Genomic DNA, 26,616 nt, shown 5'->3' with positions numbered 1-26,616 from the left:
TTACAACTGCTGTTTGACGGGCTTTCTGATGTCGACCGCATTTTCTCACACTTCGACGATGGTATAATAACAACTGTATAGATTCTATAATTATTATTTCTCTCCAATAGGTATAGTCGAGATTGTTGGATGCCGATTTCCGGTGGGAACGCGTATAACATTATACTAGACGAATTAAACAGTAAGAAGAAACTAATGTAAATTAATACAAGAAAAATGAATACCAACAAGATATAACTATAAACGGTATATATAATCTAGTATTAACGTTAAACAATAATCGTTTTTGTGAAAAGTTGCGTGCGATGGAAATTCACATCACATAATATATATTACACGACATATGCACGGTACAATTTTAATAGTTTTATAGAAATACATAAATATTACAATATACGTTTCACAATATACCTTACATATGTTGTTGCCTTCGGGCGGGGAGCCCTAAAAACTAAAAATTTAATTTAAAAAAAATAAAGAAACTAGCCCCTAGGTCGAGGGTGGTATAAGTATATATATATATATATATATACAAAAAAGGGAAAAAATAACAGTTTTCTTTTATTTTGTATTCGTATCTCTAAAGATTATTCCGAAGTCGCTAGCTGCAGTCTTTACACACACGCGTATCCTTTTATGTACCTAAAAACGCGGTGAAAACGTGAATATTTATCCCCGAAACGGTGTTGGTAGTCGTGGGGGTGGTGGTGATGGTGGTGGTGGTGTATATTATAGGTACCACCGTGGGCGCGTAATCAAAATGTCATTAGCGAGATTACCCGGGGGCTCCCGAGCCCTCCACGACGCCGACGTTTTTAATACGCAACGATTTAGACGCGCGTGCATTGTACGAGAACATCGCGCCGCTGCTCCCCCCTCCCCCTTGTTTAAATGCGGCTCTCGCGGGGGTGGTTTTTATACGTCCGGGGTAAATCCAGCCACCTTCCCTTAGGTTACGACGGTGTGCGTGTGTCTATAGTATAACAACGTAGTAGTAGTAGTAGTAGTAGTATAGTAGTAGTAATAATAAACGGGAATCGATGCCAACAATATCTCGACACGTTAGAAACCTCGGGCGGCTGTGTTATATAATATAATATAATGTGTGCTTATATATACAACGGCGGTGGGTCGAAGAGAGTCATTTGCGATGTATACTACCGATTGAGGGGTGGATGAGATAGATACTTACAACAACGGTAGTTATATAGAAGAACATATAACCGCTCTTAACCTCTACGAGGAGCCGAAACTGCGCGGGCGCAAGTGCCGCCGTCGCGAGCTCGACATCCGATTTGTAATATTATTATTATTATGAAGTACGACGTGTAGGTCGGTATCGGAAGCCTATCCGAATATTTGTAGATTATGACGAATGGCCAACGTCAGATGTGAACTATACGAATATAATATTTTTATATAATAGCATAGACGTTTAGAATTTAAAATGTATATGAGCAGCGTATATCGCCGTCACAGCGGTTTTACGATTTTTTTTTATTAAATCACAACCTAATCGATAAAATATATAATAGAATATTTCATAAATGTACGTACATTAAATCATTTATATCAAGGCAATAAGAAATATAAATATATTTATTGCTAGTAACGCGTACAATTGTGCACAAATTATTGCCCGGGGTTTTATAAGATGTATAGGTACATATAATAATGTACGTAGGTATACATCGTAGTATGTCAGTATTCTTTTCTAATTAATTTACGGAAATAGATTTATAGAATGGTTTAAAGACTAGCCGTGAGGCTTTTAATTATTTCCATTTAATCTATGCAATAAATTACCTTATTATGTTATTTATTTCACAATTCATTGTCTTTATATATATATATATATATAATTACATTATCATTATTATTTGTCAGTCGTCGATTGTATGTATATTACTAGGGACACCGGGTTAATATAACTTATATACGCAGACGGAGAACGTTATTATAATACCATGTCAAAACTTAGAATATATAATGATCTGATTAGAAATTAAAAGACCGTTAATAATTAAAATACAACAAATATAAAATTAATGTAATGTTAAACTTCTTTATAAAATACATCGTGCAATTATTTACAAAATATATAAACTGGAACATATTATTATACACGCTATATTGTATGACTCAATATCTCAGGTATCTCAAATCTGAAGATATAATATTATAATGAGTACGATATAAGGATATAATTATAAGTGTAAGAGAAGAACATTAGAAGTACAAATCTTGTTTTTTAAATGTCTTATTAAACACGGTGTTAACGGTTTTATCAGATACATTATATTGTTACTTTTACCATGTACGCGTAATAAAGTCATTCAAGAAATATTAATCTCCACACGATATAGAAAAGTCGCAAGACACAAACTCGCGTAACCGAGCAAAAATCAACGGACGTTTATGCTAGAATACCTATGTTTTGTAACAGCTGACGGTGAATAACAATATCGCTATTCGCTACAATCTGTTTCCAATACTAATTAATTTCTAAATTGTGATGGCACTGTGTTGTTCAATATAGCATTATGATTTATTGCGTAATACTATGAGGGGGGGGGGGGGTGTCGTCTCGTTGTCGAGATTTAGATTATGATTTTGATAATGCTGTATTGATAGGTAAAATATTGATTAGTGAAACTAAAAAAAAAATGTTTAATTTAGTTAAAACTATAATATTATTTTAACCACAACATTTAATTGAGGTAACTTTAAATGTTAGCTGATTAGTTCAGTTGTGCACAATAATTTATAGTACTGTTTACCACCGCTCATCAAATATAGGGAAAAGAAGAATAAATTGTCACGTTGGACAAATGATAAAAACAATAATAATGACAATGATAATAATATAATAAATAAAATAATGATAATATAATAAATAAATATATTATTATTATACACCGACGATGGCAAAACCGGATTAAAATGTTTGCCCGTCGGTAGTGTAGCGGCGGCGGTGGCGGAGGAACGAGAAAAAATCCCACGGATGCGTTTTTGCGCGGTTTTCTTCTGCTGCGGTGTTCGACCCGGCCGGGCTGTCGGCGGCGCGCGCGCATTCGGTTTGACGGGCGCGTACGCGGTATGCAATATGCATGAGACGACCGCGACGACGACGACGACGGCGGACCGGTTGCTGTGACGGCGGCGGCAGTCGTCGTTGTTGTCGTCGAGCTTAATTACGCGGACAGTCAAAACGAAAAAAAAAACCGAATGAAAAACATAATATTTTATTTCCGACCAATCGGACGATGCTGGTGTACCGGCCAATGGGGTGTAGACGAGTGACGAATACGGCTCGTAGTGTATGTATATTTATATAATAATATTATATTATACCTACTATGGAAGAATCTTCGTTGTACCTTAAAAGGAATAGAAAACGCGTAAACAAGCTATTCCGAGCTTATAATATTGCGTTAAAATCGAATTTGCATAAACAAATCTAATCTAGGCGATACACCCTGTATAATGTATAATATGATGTATGCATTACACTAGATCAGTGTTTCCTAATCTATAAGAAGCGTACTTCTTAGATGTGGCGGGAGGGGGTGAGATTTAATACATAAAAAAGCAACCACCAACCGTTAACCGACCAAGCATTACTCGAATGGTTGATTAAATTTAACACGTAATACGGTTCAATACGACGTTTTTAATCTCAAATCAAGTACCTTACCTGCTATCGAATCATCGCGATCATATTACAATAAAATTGTACTTTATAGGTACCGATAGTCTACTGACAGCATGAAATTTCTTTAGCCTAAATAGAGTTGTAATAACCTTTGTAGTGTAAAAATGTATCTATTTTATTTCACAATAATGTTCATCATATTATATTTTATTTTAATACAAAAATTCTAATGTACAGTAATATAATTCAGCAACCTTTGCAGTGTGTCAATATTTTTTATTTATTTATCTTTACTAATCTTTCTACGTTCCCTGCAGTGTATAACCAAAAAAAGTCATCTCTATTTTTGTTCGATTATGAGGGGAATGAGGTTTTTGAAAATCTACAAGGATCTAGGAGTCAATAACAAAAAGGTTGGGAAACACTGTGCGATAGATCCAGTACGTGGTATACAATATTATATATACCTACTCGTAGTGCTGCGGTATAATATTTTGCAGTACTCGGCTCAACTGCTGTGTATAATATATAATAATATTTTCGCCAACGAGCGCACATTCCGACTGCGGGATATTATGTGTGTGTGTAATAAAATAATATAATCGTCGTGACGGTTATTTATCGTGATATTATATTACCTATTATATCTATACGGCTCGGCGGCCACGTTGTTCTTACCCGTTGATCGAAGTCTTCGTCATGAACACGTTCAGCACCGATGACACCATCGATTTCCACACTTGCGGCAATAGCCTGTCGCTCTGTTCGATCGAATCGTCCAAGAACCGTTCGGTGTCCGCGTCCGCGTGCATCTGCACAAAACTCGAATACACGTCGTTGTCTAATTGGGATTTGTCCACAGAGTACCACTATAAACGGGAAACAAAAAATGACTCGTTTTATAGTATAATATACCATAGGCATATGATATAGGTATATAGGTTATATATTATATGGGTGTATCATTATGGTCGAGAATGTATACGGTTTGACCTGGCTCGGGGGGATATTGAGACGGTTATTATAATAATATATCCTTTAAATAAACAAGAGGTTTTTTTATGCTATATTGTACCGCCTCACAATAGCAAAAAAATATATTCTAAAAACGTGTAATTATTATAAATTTATATAAATAATAATAAAACGGAAAAAAATGGTTTTTCAAATTTAATACGCACATATATACATCATGACTGCTATATACCCGTGCAGTAATTATATATTATAATGGTGTTTACCATTTCCTTATTTTCCGTTGGAACTCGGGGTAGTTACATAATATATTAATAATAGCTGAAACGATAAAATGCATACAAGCTGGACAATATATAATGGGGATGACGACAAGCCATTTTTTACGACCACCGATCATATTATTATGTCCATTGTAATCTACTGTCACGTATAATACGACTAATTAGACCACGGCGTGTGTGTAATTATACTCGAAACAACACATGGCGAATAAGAACGTTATGTACTCATATACTTTGTATCTAAATGTATATTATTTGTTTCTATATATTTCCCTCTTCTTCGCATTCTTTTGTTTAACACCTAACTCTGGTTTAAAAAAAAAACTGTGCTTGTATGGACAAAAACGAAAATACCATATTCTTTGTAAAACGATACGTCGTGTTTGTTTGTTTTTAATGCACATTTAATCAATAATTATATAACTAACCATTCTTATTCAGAACTAAATTATACTTATATGGAAGTATAATATAATATATTGTGTACTTATATTATTTGTATAATCAACAATCTACACATTTACACTGTTCCGTAAGACACTTATAAATATGCATTAACTGTTACCAATTGAATCTGTTAGACCGATTGACATAAACAACATAATATCTCAATAGTGTTGCGAGTGTTTTCAACAGTCATATTATGATTTGTAAAATCACTGCATTTATTTTCAATTTATACGTACAATTTGTAACAAAACACTGACGAATAAAAAGTTTAGGACCATAACGACACCGTGTGTGCATTTTCATTTAATTCAATGAACGCATGAGATAATATTATTTTGGTATATTTTTAAATATATAATTTCTGCGCAATGTTCTATACAAAGTGAAAAAATATAGAAATATATGGCAAATGTACCATAGTATAATATACAGTGGCACAACTAGTAGGTAGGGAACGAGAGGGGCTTAGCCCCTCTAAATATATTCCTTATTGATTTATATGTAAGCCACCTATGGGTTATTTTAAATTTATAGTTTTGTTAGGTGGGCTTTAGCCCCCCCCCCCCAGAATTTTGACCCTAGTTGCGCCTATGACAATATGTTAAAAACAATACTATATTATTATTATTATACAAGGGTTTGTATAAACTATCACTTGGTACGAACCTACCACCTACCTATATTTTATTATTATTAAAATAATAAGTAAACACATAAAAAGTTTGTTTAAAATTCAATACGAGTTGTTGGGTTAAGATTTATGACAATATCTAAGCAGCGTTCTCAATTCAAAACTATATTACAATAAACATACAAATTCAAATTGAAATATTTTAACTGTAAACAATACGTGATGTAAATTATGAAAGCACAAAAATCGTTGTTAGTTATACCTTATACATTGTACGTGTTATTAACAAACATAAAATAATTTAATTTTTTTTCCAATTTAAAACAATATAAACACAAATCATCATCAAATCTCTATTATGCTTTCATTTTTAACACGCAACGGCAACACCACTGAAGCAGGATAAGAATGATTATTTGACACTCATGATGACTAGTGACAAAACGCCACATGAATACTCGAATATTATATACTTATTCCAATAGGTTTTAAGTTGTCCGCTGAGTTATAGGAAATCATTTTTCAAATATTTACGAGCATGGGGGGATCGCATATGATAAACTGATCCGATGAATCACCCTATACGAGGTAAATATTTCCTAAAACTCGCGAGTCCTCTTTTGCAGTATAGTAATGCCAGCGGCCTGGCCTTTATCCAAATACTCTCATACACATATACCCACGATCTAAATGTCACTTAAAGCGGATAAGGGTTAATCATGATGTGTTGGCACGTATAAGGCCAAAGAATTTTTACGATGTCCATAAACCATTCGGATGGACAATATAATAATATAATACCATTAATATACCCTCGATATACAATAATAATAATAATAATAATAATAATAATGATAATTTATTAGCGATATCTGTGGTGAACATTAAAAATGGACATGTCTTGCGGCCATATTGGAAATTAACTTTTTCATTTTTTTCTCCTATAAAATTCAATATTGTTACGAAATTGAGACTCAGTGATCAGAGAACAAAATCGAGTATAATATGTATGGTTTTCACGGAGTAAAATATAAAAGAAGAGAATAATATCACGGACGCTTAAGACTTAAGTCCCACCTACTCAGTTGATGATGTACTCAAGAACTGAGTTTTGTCCTAGAAACGTACGGAAAATAATTAAGTATATCTGTTGCGAATACGAACAATGTATAACGTGTCATTATGTAGAGTTGGTTTGGTATATATTATAGACGGAGTATAGGCGAAGGATTTTAATTATAAATCAAACTTTAGAAACATGGACGAAACGCAAAGGTTATTATTTATTCAATGGCACAGAACTATAGGGGAGAAAGGGGAAAAAAACCCTATATCAACTTTAATACGAATTATTATTAGTTTTAATAATTGATCGGCCAGCGGGCATCATATTATGTAACATGTGGGAACTATGACCAGCGGTTGCTTAAACATTTAATTTTCCGAGAAAAAAATCGAGTCGACGACAAATGAAAAAGAAATAAAAGACACACATACATATATATATATATATTATATTATATAGGTACCTACACTCTCATTAATGTCAGTCAGTCAGTCAGTCCTGAACTCGTTAAGGACGAATAATAATTGTTACCGGCACCACATTATTGGCAATAAATGAATAGGTTTTTTTTAACAATACAACTTTATGCCAAAACAACAACCGTCAACAATAAATATTAATGGCGGCTTAAAACAGTGAATTATGGTTTGATATAATTGAAGGACAGTAGGTTGGAATTTTAAATTATCTTTTCCCCTGCTCTTACCTATTCTACAAATCTGATAGAATAGCTTCAAAAATTATAATCATAATTTAGTTATATTTATACATAGATATATAAAATAACTATATACATATGTATTAATATGAACTTGAAAGTTGTAAGTTATCTAAGGTCGAACAATTAATTTAAAAATAGATTAAAACTGTAATAGTGTGTCCTTACTTAAAAACAAATGTATAACGGAATTAGGTATACTTTAATTCTAACTTAAAATTTGAGATTGAGAGTAAAAAATAGTGATATATATAAAATAAATTGGTGAAAAGTATAAATAATATTTTCATTATTTTATACTTGTATCCTAATATTAGGGTAGTCAACACACGTGTAATAAAATAAAATAATTACCTAAAATAGGTACATAATATAATAAGTATCAGTAATCATTATTTTATATTGTATTATCATGAAATTAATTCAAATTCATAATTTGAACGAAAAAATAATTTGAAAACAAAATAAAAAATGCACTGTAAGTTGTCACAATTTTCCTATTACTCTAGTTATCATATTTCCTTGCAAGCCTATTATTATTAAGATTATTATTATAAAATACTTTTAACCGCATATTTATTATACATTTATCAAAAACATATTATAATATTATAGTAGAAAATAATAATAGATTAATTTAAATAATATAAATGTAAATATAATATTATTAACCAACTTACCAACAAAGTTGACTTTTAGAAAATTAATAAAAAATATATATAATTTACCACGGCTCCGAGATAGGCAAAATAGATACAGATATGTCTAACAATGAACATAGTTGCATGCATATAGAACACTTAAGGGATTTAACATTATATTCACAAATACTTTAAAATATGAACATAAAACAAAAAATATTTACAAAATATTATTCTAAAGAAATTGCATAACCAATATTAACTATGATTTATTAATGTATTATACGTGTGTCATTATAGCGATGGTATAAACATTGTTTAACCTTTAAATAATACTAGCATTATGTATTTATTATTTTTTAGTCAACAGTAAAAATTATTAAAATTAACAATAGTATAACCATTATTTAAAGTTTATATGTAAATTATTGTGTAATTAATAACATTATGATGGTAATTATCTGAATTATAATTTTGTTAATAGTAAAATTACATTTTTTTCTTCTAAGAAAGAAATTATTATTAAAATTGAAGAAAAGTCATTAACAATAAGATAATACCAATTATATAAATGTACATAACTGACGGACTGAAAAATGAGAAAGTAGTGTTTGATTTTTATATAATCATTTTTGCAATTGTCGTTGACCAACTATAATTATTGTTAATCACACCATTAATAGTTAAGCTACATTAAAAGCAATTCAAAAAATTAAACAATAAAAATATAGTAAGTAATTACTAATTATAAAACATATCGTATTTTATTTATAATGTATGACTAATACCAACCTAAAAATCGTGTTTAAAAATAATATTCTGAATATTATAATGTATAATATATTATTTTTAATTTAAATTTTTTGTTTCACAATGTATTACAATTTATGAAAACAACAAGAGAGTATGAAGCCTATAACGAAGAAAAGGATACATGTTTCATAGAATGAATATTCTTCCCACTGGAGGAACTTCGACATGAGTTTAACAATTCGTTAATTAAACACTATTGAGACATGATAAATCATTAATTATGTATTATTATTATCTTTATTATTTATACGATTGTAATATTATAATATAAATATTTTAAAAGAGTATTGAGTACCTATCTACATTATATTATATTATTTGAATGCGCCGTAACTATTGATTGCGACCTAGCTGTATGTAACACCCGTTAACCCATATATATTTTTCGGACCGTCTAATTTGCTCGGTCGTCGCGATAATAATTATGCGCACGTTAACTCTGTTCCCTAATTTATATTCCGTTGAAAAATGTGTATTTACAATTAATATATACCTATATATATATTATAAATCAATTTTTATCATTCGTAAATTACTTCATTGTTCGCGTGCATATTTCTGAATGCATACAAATATTCGCTGGTTTCACACAGGCGTAAACACTCACACACACATACACTATTATAATATTTACACGTGCATACACAGCACGCTGTTCAAATGAGCTTATGCAATAGGTATGGTGGCTACATTCTCGGCGACACGAGGTCCTCACTAATAAATAATCAAAACTTTATTGTAATCCAAATATATAAATATTCTTTGCGGTAGTTTTTTTTTTAATTTTTTCTTTTTTCTTTTTCGTGCGTGTTACCTTTTCGGTTGCACGGCAATGACTTGGCAATGTCGTAAACAATTGAGGGGTGGGGGAGGGAGAGCCGAGAAATAGAGGGCGGCCCTTCATTAGTACAATCTTGTTTTTTATGTCATTAACGATGACTTGGGCGAATTTAGAAATAAAAAGAATGGAAATAATAAAAAAAAAAATATAACACATAGGTACACTATATACACTCACACTAGCACATGTATATTATAATATATTTATTTGTGTGTGTGTGTGTGTGTGTGTGTGTGTGTGTGTGTGTGTGTGTGTGTGTGTGTGTGTGTTTATATTGTATGAGCCGCCGAATCGGAATGAGCGCACAAACGCGTGTTAACGAATGGGTCGTATTGTAGATCGTTATTTTTCTGAGTGAAAGGAATTATCATGCGTTTTCAATAACACAAACACCGAGAGTATTATTCAATGAATAACACAAAAAACAGCTTTTCGGCATTTCTCAGTGCATTGTTTAATTACCCAGAACACATTGGGAGTACCTTTATGTGTACACACATCACACATTCCTTGCGTATAATATAGTTAATCATCTTTTCGTCGGCATCCATCCAACCAATCTCACAAGACCGTAGCACGGCAGTGAGCAAAAACTACGAAGATATGTGCCTGTCGTTGCAGCACCTAAAGACCGGTTAATTGACAACAGCATAAATACGAAGTTGAAAAGAAAATATAATATGAGACGTCATCATCAGTTCGGTGAGTAATCACATTTTATTGTGAATATTCATCAAAAATAATTTTCCACCGTAAAAAATTTGTTAGTTCTTGATTTTTATTATTATAATAATTTTTTTTCTAGGAAAACGTCGATCAGTTTTATTATATATTATATTTTATATATTTATAATCATAATATGAATTGATATGGAAAAGAAAAGAGTTTTTCTCAAAGTTTTCAGTAGGTATTGAAACGATTTTGCTTTTGTTATACACATTGGCATTTTATTATCATAAGAAAATATCTTGTCTAAAATAACATTAAGAGTAAATTTTATTTTCACTTTCATATGATAATAAATAATAATTATAATGTATGTATTAGTAATATAAAAATATAGGTACAATGTACTAATTGTGATGTCGTATATGAAATATCAAATAAATGCGAGGAACAGAAAAAAGTATGTTTAGTTTTAATTATAAATTATAATCATAATCATATTATAGGTACTTATACTTTACATATACATATATATAATACTTAAAACGACGGTACCGTATAGGACGGTATTAATAGGGGTTCGTATGGAATAAAAATGCTTAAAATTATATTAAAACAATTCTAAACATTTCATTGTACTTATAAAGAAAATCATTATTTATGCAATTGCGAAAAGTCTTAAGTCCGTATGGTGCAAACAATTAATACTTTATGAACTATAACACGTTAAAAAAATTAAAACTACACCTATCATTAGAGGAAAATTCGTTATTTTTCATTAGAATTTTTTACTTAACATGTAATAATAAATAAACTATAAGAAAGATGGACAAGTGAGTACATTGCCTGCTATACATTACGTGTTGTTTGGCTCACTCTAGTGGATATGTTAATTTGAACTCAATGATATTAAATTATTATATAGCATACGAAAAACGATTCTGAGCAAAAACTATATAGCCTTATTTTTAGTCTATAATTATACTAAATAAATGTATATTAAACTATTAAAGTAATTTATTTTACTAATTGCATTACAAAAAAGTACAATTTGAAAATAAAACATTCATCATTGTAAAATCAATACATTCATCGTTCCGCTCAGAATTTAAAAGTAAAAATGTCGAATAAATAACACAAAAAGTTAAATTATATCATGACTAGAAATAACTAATACAAATATTTGGTGAAGTATCTGCGGTTATTTCTTTTTGAATTACAACAACATAGCAAAATAGATTATGACCAAAAACTAAAATTTTGTGAATATAATATATATATTCCCTTTTTAATTTAATTAAAATAATTAATTTTATTTAATTTTGGTATTTCCGAGTCACTTGAAAAATATTGGGAATTTCTAACTTTTTTCCCAAAATACCAACTGAATTCAATTTTCTTATTTTATCCTCAAATTTTAAGATTGAAGCATTTTTACTAGTGATGATAGAAACAAAAAAAAAAAATAACACGTCATTGAAAATCCAATACTATCATCACGCCTCTAAGAATCTAAAATGTAATCGGGCAACTACATTTACAATAAAGGGATAACTTATAAGGTTATCATAAAATATCGACAATATCGAATGTCTGGTATTTACATAAATAGTATTTCGTTGTTAGGTAGGTACCACAAAAATATTTGAATTCATTATAAAATTCATAAAATATTTTAAATGTCAGAATAAAATAATAGGTTAGATTTTGTTATTGTTTTATATTAATATTCACTCGTCACCGTATGAATAATCAAATATATATTTTGTATCTAATTATTATTAATTAGGTATTTATATTTTACAATAAACACACACACACACACATTCTGAATAAATATAATAATGAATAACCAACAAGTTAAGCGACAATAATTATAGCAAGAAACATTTAAATAGCTTATTAAAGTTATTTTAAATGTTTTTCAAGTTATTAAAAGATACCTAAAGATAACTTATGTAAATATACATGATTGAATTTAATAAACTTTCATTAAGTTTCATTTAATATATTTTTAATCCTAATTGTTATTAATAATTAGTCTAAAAAATAGCCTTAATGAAAACCGAATACGCCAAAACACCATTATAGCAGTGTTCTCGAATTATACTTGACGAATATCCTAATAAGGTACTAATAATATTTTATAGGAAATAGAAACGAAACCTTCATTATTTGTCTAAAAGGTTAATACTTATTATAAGACCGGAAATAATTTTGACATAGAAAAGGCCATGCCCATTTTTCCATTTACGCAAACGTATGACCAATCAACAATAATTACTATACATTATTAGTCATTATACTATGATACTAAATAGTAAAAACATCTGCTCTCCTAAATGACCCCCTTCATTTATAATAATTTAGCATGTACACGACGTTTCGATTGCATAGAATAATAATTAAAATAATTACCATAGCTCTTTTCGTAAAATCTATTGAGAACAATTGAAACTCAAATTACTATTACCATCCCCGTAAGATTCACAATCGTGATCTTCGAGACGATGAAAATTACTGTTCTTAGATATTTTGCACGATTGCATGAATAACTGGTTATAAAATAAATGTCAGACGTCAGTGTACAATATATAGTATCACCAACAACGCTATATCATTGCGTATAAAATGTCCATTAGTTCTAAAAAGAAGAAATAACTTTTTGAAATTAGAATATAATATAAGTATTAAGTATCTATTATACCAAATGAAAACTATCAAACAAATTTAAATACAAATTTGGTTTTTTTTTTAACACAGTGTATATCTACATTTGAAAAAAAAACAATCGATTTTACGTTACGATTATCTTTTTATTGCTCTCTAATATTATTTTTCAAAGGTCCAGATTTATGACCCCTTATACTTGTACATAAAATGCATTACAAAGATATATGTGGTATCTTTTATGTATAATATTACTTCGTAAAACGAAGTACCTATTTACTATTTTACGCAACCAAAGTTAAATGATAATGATGCATAATTATTTGATTATCATTACAATATTATTCAATTTAAAAAAAAATATTTTATTTTGTATAATATAGACTATATAGAATACAAACATATTATACCGATATTATACCTACGTAGTATGTAAACATAAGAACGGTTAAATAATGTCAAGTAATATGCATAAGGTACCTATATTGTTATTTACAAACATTTTATATTCTCTATATAAGAATATAAATATTAATAATAATTTATTTTTTGTTCTATAATATCCACACAAATCTCAATTTTTATAGAGAATATAAGATTGATTTTCATACATATTTCTATACACGGGTCACGGGTTACGATGCTTTTTAACTATTCGAAGATGAAAAAATAGAAATAAAAGAAACGGTTTTGGTAGTACGAAAAACGGTATGCGCATATATTCCCCTTATTGTTGCAGGCGGGCGTGTCCGTGAGGGGGTGCCCGAGGCACGGCGGGTTAGGTCTCCGAGAACAATATGCGTATATGTCGAGCGGATGGATATTAAAAGGCACACATCGATCCTGCGGGATAGACGTCGTGGGCGAATAGGAGCGAGAAGAGAGAGAGAGAAAAGGATAAAAAGAACTCCGAAGGCGGTAAAAACAAACAAAATGACGGCGGCGGTGATAGTGGTGGTATTATAGGCAGGCGGGTAGCTGAACGTTTATAATGTATGCAACAGTCGACTTAAACCGATGACGGGGCGGGGTGGTTAAGGGGACACACACGCTCTCATCTGAATGTATATGTATATATACGCATATAAGAAACCACCCTTCCCGCCTGCTTGGCGTATATTCCTTTTCGCCATTCCACCACCACCGCACAGCACCGTCGCTGTTTCTTTCCTCTTCGCTATCAGGCGACTTGGAAATTGCGGGATCCCCGAAGCGGAAAAATCCAAAATCTCGTTGCCCGAATACATACACACATATGTATATATATATATATATATATATGCTATATACACACATGCACACGCTAACACGCCGGTGGAAAAGAACGTTAGGCGGCAGCGGTGGGGAATTCAAAGTTAAAAAAAGCCCGGAAGGGGCGGAGGAACCAGAGAGCTGATTGGATCTCTAACGGCGAAAAGGAATTACGGATAAAAAAGAAGTAGAACGTACACACATATACAAACACACGCTCGAGTGGGCGGAGAGTGTGAGCGAGCGCGCGCGCTCGCATGTGTGTGTGTGTATGTATGTGCATGTGTACAAGCGGATTGTGTGTAAAGGAAGAAAATGCGAAAATGAGTTTTTCCTCGGCAATTTTCTAACGGGGCTCAGACGTCATGCACACATACGGGTCGTATCAAGAGCGAGGGCGACGGCAAAGCGAAGAATATAGCGTGCGGGAGACGGTTGGCGGGTGTATGTATGAGTGTATGTGTTGGGGGGGATGGTAAGGGGATGGTTAAGGGTGAAGGGGAGGTTGAAGAAAAATCCGAACGGCGGCGGGCTTGATGAACGCTCCCGCTGCCGCCTGTATATACTTATATATACGTATATACGAGGAGAATGCGCGCGAATATTACCTCTCCACTACACATATCAAATCTCATTTCGCACATGCACAATCGCAAATTCCCGGTCGCTCGCACTCGCGCGCACCGCCAGTCGTCGTCTCTTCGAGGAGGGATCTCGTTTCAATTTCTCAGTCACCGAACCACGGTTGAATTATTCTTAACCCCTCTCCCTCTACCACTCGAACTTATCCTGTCCACCGCCGTGGCTCGGAAGAGAAGGTATAGCGGCGGAGGCAGTTTACAGTGCATCCGCTACTGCACTATACATAGGTCGTATATACGTATACCCATATACACACGCACACACTAAAGAACACGTTATTTTGGACAAGTGGGCCGCCGCTTTCTATGAACGTTATACATACATATGTGTGTATGTATTCATTTTCTCATATACATACACATATATACTATACAGGGTATCTATAATAAACGTCAAGATTTGCGTTGACGTATAACAAACTCACTATAATATTATGTAAGGGAAATATCTATATTTTTTTTTATCTATTTTTGTGTAAATTTATAAATGTTATATATTATAGACCATACTGGAAAGCCTAATTATTAGTTTTAAAATATTAATATTTCAATCAAAACGTATCTATATGAGATACCTAGATAATTCGTAGAATTGTAATAAATATTTAAATATCCAATTTTTTTTAACACGTTATTAAATATTGTGATTGCTTATGGTTTACTTTTTGATAAATAGTAAGAGTGCAAAATATCTTTTAAACTATTCTACTAATATTATTTTTTATTAATAAAAACTATAATGAAAATCTAATAAATAATAATCATCAAAAGTACACCGAAATTTGTATAATAGACAAAATTAAATTTAGTTTGTATACTACTATATACACTATGATAATATTTATAATATGTATATTTATTAAATAAAATTATAAAATATACTAAAATAATTTTTTTTGAATACACGTTCAAGTGGTATATAAGTGGTTTAAGTACATATAGATATATAAAAAAAAACTATTTGTAACTAAAAATAAACAATGTATTTCAAACATCTATAAAATCACCGTACTATATAGAACAACTAGTATTATAATCACAACAAGCTAAAATCAATTTTAAATAATATTCTAATTTTGTTGTACCTTTTTGTTTAGGTTTACATTTTTTTTATATTGTAGTGTAACTTGTTTGAGTTGAATATTCAAAACAAGAATAGTATTTTCTAATCAAAATATAAATAACTAGGTACCTAGTCAATATAGCATCTTTGAACAAAAATTTAAGTGATGTAATATATATTTTGATGGTAAAATGTAATTTGGAAGTCTAGACAATATACAAATTATATATTCAATAATGGGGTGTTATTCAAATATATGACATAATCTACAGCGAACAACAATCGTTTATAATATTAATATACGGCTTCGATAAATGTAAATGTTATATGTGTAAAACTGCGGATGCATATATTATTACTTACTACTTATTAATAAAACATTTTAAGACATATTAACAAAGCTGTTTGGATAATATATTATGGTATAAGCATAAATTCAATTATTAAAATGCATTTCAAATTATTACGCAACCAAGAAAATTAAAATAAACTCGAGATTTTTTAGTACTGATGCGATTTTACTCTGCAATTTGTGGGGGTTTTGCTGTGAATAGTCGTTAAATTAACTAATTCAGTCTTATTATTTATTATTGACTATACCTTATATAAATGTCCATATTTACTAATTTTATTTAGCAAAACTAAATTTTACCCAGTTACTGATACCTGGTAGGTACAGGTACTGGTTTGATCAGAATCTAACTATTATGACAAAAAGTTATCAAACTAACATGTAATTTTTTATTATTAGGGTTGATTTGTATTACTTATATCATAACTCAACTCATCTGCACTATATAGCGCAAAATCATCAATAATTCGACGGTGAACATTTTTAACTTAAAAAAATAAATTTAAAAGTTGGATAACAGATAAGGTATTTAAGATGCTTCAATTAGGAAAGTTGCTTGTACTTTTAATTTACTAATCAATTAAAATGATTTTAAACATGAATAAAACGATAAAATGATGAAACATGGAAAATTATATATTTATATTTTTATTATTAGGTGGGTAAGTATTAGGCATTATTACCTATTGGCTATTATTAAAAATTATTATAACTGACGAAAAAAATTATATGATTTATATTCAACTATACTCAGGAATCAAATTATTTACCCTAGGTATTGTTAAAAAAAAATAAAAATTAACTTGATTAAAACGTTTCCAACATAAATTAAATAATTCTGTTTATATATTAAACCGGGTTGTTATAATTTAAGTCTAATAAATAAAGACTCAGAAAATATTAGTTATTATAGTTATTACCACAATATTATAATATTACCATAGTATCATAGTAGTAAACAATTTATACGCATTAACGTGTGTTTGGTAGGTTTCACTCACCCAACTAAATATTTCCTTACAAACCCATTTGCTAGAAATAGGGATTGAAACTAAAACGACGACCCTCTTTACAGCAGAAAAAAATCCGATGATAAAATCAAATGGTCAAGTAGTGAATGTAACTTAATAGGTTAAACGTACACAAGATTAGATGATACACGTGTAATTGAACCAAAATCACCCCAGAGAGTTTCCCTAAAATCGACAGTAGCATTTGTCCTTTTGGTAAGAGGGTATTTCCACAGTTACTGGGTGACAACTTTTTTTTTTGTATTCCAATATGATTTCAATTATATATACTTAATTCCCTCAAACAAGATGTCATAATACGAATTAAAACGTAGAAAATAGATTATGTAAAACGTAAAAGAAAAATGATACATATACCTATTCAAAAATATTAGTTTACATATTAAGTATGAGTTGGAATAGAACAAAATGATTTTACTCAAAATAATTTAGTCAGGTGAAATATGTATATCTATAGGTACTATTAACTCTTTAACTTAAGTTAATAAGTACCAATAACTAATCACACATTCTAATAGAACTATAAGAACCTACATCTAAAAGCACATATATAAGTATATACCTAATATAAAACCTTCGAGATTAGCTTCAATACTAATTAAACGTTTTTATATTAATTTTAAAGTTGTAAATCGATTTTGATTTTTATCGTCAATATTTATAATAACACCCAATTAATATAAGTTATAAACTTATACTTAATCATACGTTTGATTAACAAAGATTTGACTATCAAAAATATAACCAATTAAATACACAACAGTTTAAGCCGTAAACACATTTTATGTAACACGGCATCACAAATTTATTATTACAATACTTGTTAATAAATAGTAATTTACAAAACCTCGGATAAAATTTTAACGAAAAAATGTATAAAATATTGTATGAATGTATAATGTACATAATCTTGATGATACCAAAATAATTTTATAAGTTACGATGTTATAATATTAAACGATACAACTACATTGATATTTTATTGGTATATAATATAATCAAATGTATATCGTATATTCGTATATATAGGTGCTATAAAGTTCCTAGTTGTACAGCAGTCTGCAATATATAATCGAACATTGACTACATTTAATGTCGAATTAATTTAAATAAATTGCCAAACGCCAGATAGTTATTATAAGCACAATAATAGTAACGAAAAAAAAAAATTAAGCAATAAAATGAAATTAATGGGTTTGATTCAGTAACAGTTTTTAGCCATTTCATCAATACGAAAGTCCACGCAGTTTTAATGATTCATTTTTCCAGCCGTTTAGACATTAATGTTAGAACTTCGGAAAAGATTTATTCTAACCAGGTTGTTTTTATAGCCCAAATCGATTTTGTATGCTAATAGGAAAAATATTCATCCATAATTTAACAAACGCTATTTTCCATTGGCTTACAAAACAATGAGTTTCATTTTATTTATGACATAAAGCAATTCACGAAATATTTCGCTATGCCTGGTTATATTTGTTTGTGTTTGCGAGAACGATATTATGTAGGTACAGCTAAAACGATACATCTAAAAACATTATCACTGTCTGAACGTATATTATAATACGCGTATAACGTGTCAAAGATTTGAAAGGAACATAATATAATAATCATCATCATACCAGGTATTTTGTCTATTTGTATGGTCTTTATAATAGAAATATTATTAAATATTATATCAGGCATATATTTTATACTTAGAAGTCGAAAGAGTTTGTGACCGACTCCAAACAACGGAATTATATCTTACACTTATGTGTTTACATATATCTACTCACACTTATAAACTACTGACCATTATATTATAATTTACGAATTAAATAATCACTTACGGTAGCTTTGTTTAAGTTCTTCAAGGACTCGCTAAGTAACGCCTTTTCAGCTATTACCTTGGCTAATCCACGTCTGCGGTATGTATTCATGGTCCCAGCTTACTATAAGAAATATGTCGTTTAACAGTATAAATTCGCAGCACACTTGTAAAAATCAATTGCATACATCTTGAACATACAATACAAACATATATTTAGTAGTAATTAAGAAATAAAATAATAGCCATGGAATATTATAAATATTAAATCATAAATTATTAGATATTAGTATGAAAATAGTTGAGTTGAAATGTTATCTAAACAAAACCTTAGAAAAAAAAAGTATGAAAATGTAATGTAGGTCCTACGTGATGAAGTAAAAATGAATACAAAAGAACACATTTTACACGAATTATTCGAGTATATGAGATTAAATTCTGATTTTAAATGATTATATTCATGAATAATATTTTTAAGAAATCCTGCTATAGTTGACTGTAAAATTATTATTAAAATTATTGAATTAATTTTTTTTAAGACCAATACAAATATTTTGAATTTATTTGAATATTTCAAATTTTAATGTATTATCTAATTATTTAAACTTCTGCCTTTTCACCATATAAATATCTAATACTTAAAAAAAAAATAACAGTTAGAAATTATTTTAAATATAAAAATAGCCTAGACTAAAAAACATAAGCTATTCAAATTAAAATAATTGTTCTAATAAAAAAAATTATAAATTAACTTATCGGCTTTAAGATAGGTACAATTTGAGAATACTAAACAGAACATGTAAATGTTTTTGTTTTCTCTTAGATAAATTATATACTAGGGTAAATAAATATTATAATACCTACAATAAATATAAATAAATTGCTTATTCTAAAGACGTTATGTTTTTTACTATTTGTAAGACCATGTGCATTACTAGCATTACAGAACATATTACACTGTAAGAAATAGAAATGATAATAATATGTATAATTTGTTTGTCTATTTAATTAAAACGTATTTAAACTTTTATTAAAAATTAATTCAACATGCGCATACTTATTACATATAATTTAAAAATAATATACTTTAAGCAAATATTTTGATAGTCGTTATTAGATGTTATTCAATATCATAGAGTAGGTACAGGCAGGTCCGTATTTAGGGGGGGGGCTGGGTACAACTGCCCCGGGCGCCAGTATTTTAGGGGCACCAAAATGTTGTGGCCAGAAACATGTTTACTAGTGAATTATTAAAATTGCATAATTTTAATTATTTTAATAACAGTATTATATAATATATAGTATTATGCTGTTTGACATTTTTTTAATTAATATTAATTTGCATAGTTTTATATAATTTTATTTTACTTATTAATGAAATACCTACAACCTACTTAAATATGGTAAAAATATTTATATGATGAATTATAAGCAAGGTTTAGGTGACATAAATTCAAATGTATCTTTGCGGAGAGAGGATCAAGCAAAGGTTAATGAGGATCTATCTCCCATATTTTCCGTGGGTAGGCCCCTTAAGGGGAAGCAATTTTTTTTCACCGGAGCTTAGGGGGTGCCAATTTTTTTTTGCACCGGGGCGCAAAATGTCTAAATGCGGTACTGGGTATAGGCATTATTATTTCCTTTTATATTATAATATACCTACTTAGATAAGTAAATAACTTATGAAAGTCAGCGTTATCAAATATCAATTAAAACTAGTTCACAGTTAAAGGAAAATATTGGTACAAATAATATCACATATTACAATCGTATAGCGTAATTTATTTTGTAGTGCAATCAATAATTCAATAACACTAAATTAAAAATTGTATGTGTGTTAGTGTGTGTTACTTTAATAACACATCAATACATCGTGCTACCATATTGTTGAAATGTACGTTGTCTATTAAATTTATCAGTGTATAAAATATATAATATATTCATGAAATCTATAGCAAAATGAAGTGAATTATCCTTCAACTTCAGTTGATATTAAGTTAATATGCACTGATTATTTACTGTCTATAGGAAGACTTAATGTAATATTGTAATTCAAAAATATATCTCATTATTTCTTTTGCGATGTTTCAATGGGTAATGTAATAAATATGTCAATTAAAAAACGTAAAGAATAATAATCTAGAAGCATTTACCTGTCACGTAGTGGACGTCTGGACAATATATCTTGGTGCTATGACCACCCGATATGATGGAAACAAAAAAAAAACAATGGACTATCAAGAAGAATACTAAACAACCATGGGATCGTTGCCTCAACATTATATATGTATTTGTTTTTTTCATTCGTGTTAATAAATACATGACAAACATATTAAATATATTTAAAATTTAAAAATAATATATGCACTCTACGGGGTTAAGGACAACACTATGTCAATAAAAAAGTATGTACAATATATATCTGAAATTAAGAACATTATTGTATAATATAATATTAATGCATTATGTACAATGTGAGGTATATTCAGATACGTTGGTCAAAGATTCGTTTTTAAGTATTGAAGTAATCAAATCAATGTGTTTACCTACTTTATCAAGATTGTTAGTGGACCAGATTATCACAGATAAATAGATTACTATATAAAACTGAATTAGATATTTAGTTTATTTTTGTAACTATAGGTATTGCTTTATAGTTCAGACTTTTAGCACATATTTTACTTTGTCACAATATCTACATGTTATTATGTCTGAGTGCCTGAGTGTTTAGGATTATATAAACTTCGTTAATTATTTTTCTTAAATTATAAAACTAGTAATCACCGAGAAGCAATAAATATTTAATAATATTTTTAAATTAACGAATATTATAATTTTTATTTTATTCTATAAGTTTTATTTTATAAATTTGAGTTCAATGATGAATGCAAACCAATTTATCAAAACTATTTGTTATTACTTATTAGGCACCTATAGATATATTGTATTTTGTATTGATGAATAAGTTAATTTCTCTAACAAATGGCACCATATGGAAGAAATGCAAATATAATAAAAATAATAAAAATTAAAAGTACACACAGCAGTTATATTGTAATAATAAATCATTAGTCAGAACCCCAAAAGAGATGTTTACACTAGGTATGAGCACAAAAAAACCAACCAACCGATCGTTGAGGGAGAAAGAACTTAAGCCCTTTTTCTTCAATGCCACTCAGCGTTCTCCTCCATGTATAGATAGATACTTATTAATTTGAATGTTGTATGTTTACTTAGGCCCGATGAGATTAAATCATTGTTACCAGGTGTTTGTTCAGGTCAATACACTTATTCTGTTTAGCTTTTTTTAGTTGGTAAGTACGCGGTGACTTGCAACGGAAGCACTCCGTCTAAGTCTCAGCAAACGAAAGCATATTAAAAAAAAAGAAATAAAAACATTTTTTTGAGTGGTAGTAGAAAAATAACTTCCTCCACATGATCATTGACTGAGTAGCCAATGATCATCGTGAGTTATTTTATTTAACGGATATCATACTTTATAAAATATTATATAAAACTGCTCATGCGAAACATTAGCACGTGAAAAGCACTGAAAATAATGATAAATAAAACATTTAACGGAAGTTATGCATTTGCATTTGAGACTAATTCACACCGTAATGCGGATGAAAAAGATTAAAAAAAAACAATTTCAATGACGATAATCTAAAGCAATTATTTTACTTGAAGTAAATACCTAATCTAGTTCAATTGTGTAGAAGAAAACCCATCAATAAACATCTTATCTACAATTATACTATAATTGAATGAAGATTAATGTTTAATTATAATTGCTATTTTGTACAAAAGTATCTAAATAAAATCAAAAATGTTAAGAGGACGTCAGCGCAATATTTGTTTTCTCCGTCTTACCCACATGAAATATGGGAAATTAGCGTTCAGCAGAACCAAGCTTGTGTTGTTAGCTTTAGCTAGTATAAGAGTGAAGTGACCTATCGTAAAACTTAAAATTTAGAACATTATCTGTGTTTTATATTGGCTATTTTGCAATAATTCAATATAATATGTGGCATTTTTAACTGTAACATTTTACATAATCATAACTCTCATAAAGATTGAAATATTATAAAGAGGCCAACGTAAGAACACAGATCATTTTCTTAACTTTAAGTTTGTTAATAGGTTGATTCACTCTATTATTAAAGCTAAAAATACAGAGTTGGTTCTGCTGAACGCAAGTTTGCTATTTTGCGCGTGGATGAAACAGAGAAATCAAATAATGCACTGATGATATTATCATCTTTAAAATAATTTTAAAAAAAAATGCCTGGGAATTTATTATCATACGTATACGGGTTTCATTCTTCGTGTAAAAAATATAATCAAAACCATAACATATAACTACTCTTATTTTATTTTATTTTTTTTATTTTAAAATGTTCTTTTTGAGCCAAAACACAAATTACTGTAGGTACATAAAAATCTATTTTTTTTAGATAAATCTAGAAACAGAAGTATACGGACACTTGCATAACAATTACTATTTTCAACAACAAATAAACCTTTGCAATTATTATGGAATAGAATTACATTATAGTAGGTATTGAACAATTTTATTTTACCCGACTTTCATTAGGTATCAAAATATGTATTACTATATTTATAAGCCTTATAGCTAAATCATATATTTTTATATTTATTTATTTTAAATTTCATATAAATAGAATTCTAATAGATTAGAATTTTCAACAACTAATATTCAAAAAATTTAAAAAGTATGTCCATCGTATCTAATTAACATAGTGTTAACATACAAGTGTTATTGATAGTTTTCTCAATATTTTTAACATTTTTATTTCAATTTGAATAAACCTTTCTTAAGTGGGTGATTTAAGATTAATGTGAATATTCTCGGGTATATGATAAATACCTTCGGTTTATAAACCTAATATTTACATTTCAAGTACTTATAACAAAAATAGATTATTTACTAGTTAGGAAAGTGAAAATTCAGGCATGACCAACAAATATAAACTATACATACACTGACTATATGTAGGTACTATAGTGTATTACTGTGACACTGGTCACTGACTTACTGCGGTACTTTACTAGGTTTCAATAAATATGAATTCCAAACATTATAGTTTTCTAATTTCATATTTTTAATATAGGAGCTAATTATGTACCGATAAATAATTTAGGATCCTGAATTGTATAGAAAGTAGCGATACGATAAATAATACTGCACTTAATACGAGAATGTTTTTAATACTAAAAAAAGCAATTAATTTTAATTAAAAAAGTGCTTATCAATAATACTTTATCATTTATAATATTATAATATATTGCCTATTAATCCTAAAACACACACAGATACTATGTGTCTGTATTATAATTAAATGACTAATGGTTTTCTTTTAAATATACAAAGTGCCTATAGTATACACAGAAAATTTCCAAAACATCTACACTTCATTAATATATAACATTAAAAATTAAATAAAAATAAACTCAAACAATTTTATTCTAAACCTACTGTATCCCCGCGCATTAAACAAATATTATTAAAATTTAAGGCATTATTAAATACTCCGATCAAAGGGTACCTACGTACCTATTAATGTTTGTAACTTATTATTGTTTATTACCTATTAGTTATTAGAGATATAATAATTTATTTAATATGAAAGTATGAAGTTATCAATAAGCGTGTAATATGTTTAGGTACATTGTAAAAATAATAAAATAATATTAATGCTTCATTATTAAAATAAACGCGAATATTATCGCTCATAACAAGTCATAAGATGAAAATATTATAATTAAGTAACCTAAAACAACTAAGTACTAAGTTTATATGATTTAATTTTATACTAAACGTGTACCTAACTGTGTAGGATTCAATTTTTATCAAGGCATATCAAAATATTTGATTTTTTTAAATTAATGTTTCTAGTAATGAGGGGACGAGTGTGGTAACACTGACCTAATGTCGACTGGTGTATCATTCAAAAAGAAACAATCCCGCCACGGAATGTTTATGAGCAACTACATATTTTATACGTATGAAGATTATAATCTCACATACAGCATTTCACAATCTTAAATAATGATTTGTATTAAATTAATATTTCAGTTCGCTTAACGAATGGTGACAAATATACAAGTGCGATATACACTGCCTATTTTGAAAATAACATATTATGCCATATACTACATAGGCGCAAATTGACTAAATTGTTTGGGGGGGACTCAAGCTCCCCTCCCCATAGACCATATTGTAATTGCTTAGTACCACAGAATGTAAAAATTAGTTCTAATTACTAGATTTTGAACTGGGGGGACTTGACCGACATTTGGGGGGACTAAGTACAAATAACAATAATAACAATAACAATAATAACAATAACAATAATATCAACAATATTATGAATTACAAATTATAATAGGTACTGATGATGTTGTATTGTTGTACAAACACAAAAATCGATAAACTGGAATTTAATTTAAACGATGTCATCATAAGAGATTACGATATCTGAATTCGAATGTGTTGGAAGAAAAACGTTGTACTGTCAAACCATATTAAACGAATAATAATTCTTCAATAACCAAAACAGTCTCAACAAACAAAATATGTCAATATTACGTATAATAAATGTACTTACGTATATAATATTTCATATCAGGGCGTATATTATGACGTGTACTTGCAATCAGTGAATTAACAATGAAAAACTAAAAAAAAAGAATTTCTTCGACACATTGGTGTAGAGATAATTTTTTAAACATAATAAACATAACATATTAAACTCTCGATCAACAATTAGTTTGTTTTCAATATCTTGAAACTGATAAGTGATAAGGTGCGAGTTATGATAAGAATAACCGGCTGTTTGTTATTGGTACATTGTAGTGCGGTCGGTGGTGGCCGGGCTGATGACCGTGCAGGTTCTAGGTGCGCCGAGTGTACAATAATTTTCGATACGGTTTTTTTTATCATACAATAATTACGGGCATTGGCATTGGCGTCCTTTTGCCGCCGAATGATTTTTACTCCAGCTGCTCCGTCTTAATATACCTATACTATATT

The 26,616-nt window shown here is 29.3% G+C and overlaps 1 protein-coding gene across 4 annotated transcripts in view; it reads right to left on the bottom strand.

The window, feature by feature from the left end:
- The window catches only part of LOC100159047 (methyltransferase-like protein 9), a 127,863-nt gene extending 101,485 nt beyond the window's left edge, over positions 1–26,378 (bottom strand). Inside the window, exons 1-4 of one of the 4 annotated variants that reach the window (XM_016803040.2) lie at positions 26,192–26,362; positions 24,987–24,988; positions 19,582–19,683; positions 4,334–4,524 (exon numbers count right to left, since the gene is read on the bottom strand). In XM_016803040.2, the coding sequence (XP_016658529.1) occupies positions 4,334–4,524; positions 19,582–19,671 (281 nt within the window). In that variant the 5' untranslated portion in view covers positions 19,672–19,683; positions 24,987–24,988; positions 26,192–26,362. Of the gene's footprint in view, positions 1–4,333; positions 4,525–19,581; positions 19,750–21,712; positions 21,732–24,986; positions 24,989–26,191 lie in introns of those variants that run through there. The other 3 variants (XM_001946663.5, XM_016803016.2, XM_008180359.3) reach the window with 3 other exon arrangements.
- Between the last annotated feature and the right edge of the window lie 238 nt (positions 26,379–26,616).

This window comes from Acyrthosiphon pisum, chromosome A1 (assembly GCF_005508785.2).
Source record: "Acyrthosiphon pisum isolate AL4f chromosome A1, pea_aphid_22Mar2018_4r6ur, whole genome shotgun sequence".
In the NCBI taxonomy this organism is placed as follows: domain Eukaryota; kingdom Metazoa; phylum Arthropoda; class Insecta; order Hemiptera; family Aphididae; genus Acyrthosiphon; species Acyrthosiphon pisum.
Note: the sequence above shows the minus strand (reverse complement) of the source record. Positions and strands in the feature narration are given on the sequence as shown.